The sequence below is a fragment of the Sinocyclocheilus grahami genome, unplaced genomic scaffold (assembly GCF_001515645.1).
Source record: "Sinocyclocheilus grahami isolate Dianchi unplaced genomic scaffold, SAMN03320097.WGS_v1.1 scaffold6.1, whole genome shotgun sequence".
Lineage (NCBI taxonomy): Eukaryota > Metazoa > Chordata > Actinopteri > Cypriniformes > Cyprinidae > Sinocyclocheilus > Sinocyclocheilus grahami.
The window spans coordinates 36,002-38,566 of record NW_015505185.1 but is presented as its reverse complement, the minus strand read 5'-3'; the positions used below and the strand labels follow the sequence as shown (position 1 = coordinate 38,566).

At 46.2% G+C, this 2,565-nt stretch overlaps 2 protein-coding genes across 2 annotated transcripts; both read left to right on the top strand.

Annotated features, from left to right (window-relative positions):
• Nucleotides 1-174: 174 nt before the first annotated feature.
• On the top strand, nucleotides 175-1,041 carry LOC107587788 (geminin coiled-coil domain-containing protein 1-like). Its single transcript, XM_016275706.1, has one exon. It carries the CDS (start codon nucleotides 175-177, stop codon nucleotides 1,039-1,041), a length of 867 nt encoding a protein of 288 aa, XP_016131192.1.
• Nucleotides 1,042-1,698: 657 nt separating this feature from the next.
• Nucleotides 1,699-2,565, top strand: LOC107587781 (geminin coiled-coil domain-containing protein 1-like). Its single transcript, XM_016275693.1, has one exon. The coding sequence runs from the start codon at nucleotides 1,699-1,701 to the stop codon at nucleotides 2,563-2,565; it is 867 nt and encodes a 288-aa protein (XP_016131179.1).

The window sequence follows — 2,565 nt, the reverse complement described above, 5'->3', positions numbered from 1 at the left end:
GGGTGAGTAATTAATGACAGAATTTTAATTTTGGGGTGAACTAACGCTTTAAGGGCCATTCACACCAAGGATGATAACTATACACTGACAGCCAATTAGAATCCACTATCATGCATTGGTGTGGATGCTAATACAGTTATTGTTCTTGGCGTGAATGGCCCTGTACTGTCGCTCATGTCAGATCTTTCCTCAAAATACATTTATAATCAACTTTTACATTCTCTTTTCCACAAATCGCAGAAGCTCCTTTCTAACTGCAAGGTTCCAGATGGTTCAAGACATCGAAAGAGAACTCATGGTGATTTCCGGAACCTGAGCCAGTTGCTTCATAACGGTGAGGGAAAGCAGACATGCCGCAATCTTTCTTTGGAGTTCTGCTCTGCTGAAGAGCTGGCGGCCACTCCACCTCTAGACTCATGGATACTAGAGACTCTAGGCCTGCAGGACGAGAACACCATTGACCCAGAACGCAGTTTCAGCACCCCTTCTTTCAGCTGCCCACTTCCTACAGAAGATCCTTACAGTACGACAATTGTAGGTAATGCAGTTGGCTTCAGCCCTAATGCTGAGACACGCTGCGAATACAGCAGCATTGTAGACTCATCCAGCAACTGCAGTCTGGACACCTCCAGTGGCTACAGCACCTCTCAGAGCTTGGGTTCTGATTATTCAACCCTAGACCCCTCAGCTCTCTACACCATCACATCTACAGGGTCACTGGTCAGCTCTCCATCTGCAATGACCACCGTGCAACACTTCACACCCCCACGAGCTGCCTCCACTCCATATTGTCCCCAGGACGTAAGCCCTGGTCCATACTACAACACAGCAGCCTGTGGTTCCTCCAGTCCACCAGGGGGTGACAGTCAACTTTTCTCCACACCTCGTATGTCCCGTGGCAGGACAGATTTGGCATTTAGCATGTCACTAAGTCCACAAAACAGTGTGAAGACGCACAGTTTCCCTCAAGGACAAGCTTTCACACGCAGAGACGCACAAGGGGGATGGAACTTCACCTGGGTTCCTAAACAATGTTCCTAGACACATCGCGTTTAAGGCTCAGAAAGGTAGTAAGGACATAGTTAAAATAGTCCATGTGACATCAGTGGTTCAACTGTTTTTTTTTTTACTAAACTACAAGAATATTTTTTGTGCATAGAGAAAACAAAAATAAGGATTTTATTCAACAATTTCTTCTCTTCAGAGGAATGCACACGTATGCGTCATCATGGTATTGTCATAACTGTGCATCGAAGACTGACAGGGTAGAGAGGAATTGTTGAATAAAGTCGCTATTTTTGTTTTCTCAGTGCACAAAAAGTATTCTCGTTGCTTGGTAAAATTACATTTTGAACCACTGATGTCACATGGACTATTTTAACAAAGTCCTTACTACAGTACTTTTCTGGGCCTTGAATGTGGTAGTTGTGTGGTTGTCTATGCAGGGTCAAAAAGCTCTTGGAAAAATATCATAATTTGTGTTCCAAAGATGAATGAAGCTCTTACGAGTTTGGAACGGCATGAGGGTGAGTAATTAATGACAGAATTTTAATTTTGGGGTGAACTAACGCTTTAAGGGCCATTCACACCAAGGATGATAACTATACACTGACAGCCAATTAGAATCCACTATCATGCATTGGTGTGGATGCTAATACAGTTATTGTTCTTGGCGTGAATGGCCCTGTACTGTCGCTCATGTCAGATCTTTCCTCAAAATACATTTATAATCAACTTTTACATTCTCTTTTCCACAAATCGCAGAAGCTCCTTTCTAACTGCAAGGTTCCAGATGGTCCAAGACGTCAAAAGAGAACTTATGATGATTTCCGGAACCTGAGCCAGTTGCTTCACAGCGGTGAGGGAAAGCGAACCTGCCGCAATCTCTCTTTGGAATTTTGCTCCGCTGAAGAGTTGGCGGCCACCCCACCTCTAGACTCATGGATACTAGAAACTCTAGGCCTGCAAGACGAGAACACTGTTGACCCAGAACGCAGTTTCAACACCCCTTCTTTCAGCTGTCCACTCCCTACAGAAGATCCTTACAGTACGACAAATGTGGACAATGCAGTCGGCTTCAGCCCTAATGCAGAGACACGCTGCAATTACAGCAGCACCGTAGACTCATCCAGCAACTGCAGTCTGGACACCTCCAGTGGCTACAGCACCTCCCAGAGCTTGCGTTCAGATTATTCAACCCTTGACCCCTCAGCTCTGTACACCATCACAACTACAGGTTCACTGGTCAGCTCTACACCAGCGATGACCACCGCCCAACACTTCACACCACCACGAGCTGCCTCGACTCCATTTCATCCCCAGGACGTAAGCCCTGGTCCATACTACAACACAGCAGCCTGTGGTTCCTCCAGTCCACCAGGGGGCGACAGTCAACTTTTCTCCACACCTCGTATGTCCCGTGGCAGGACAGATTTGGCATTTAGCATGTCACTAAGTCCACAAAACAGTGTGAAGACGCACAGTTTCCCTCAAGGACAAGCTTTCACACGCAGAGACGCACAAGGGGGATGGAACTTCACCTGGGTTCCTAAACAATGTTCCTAG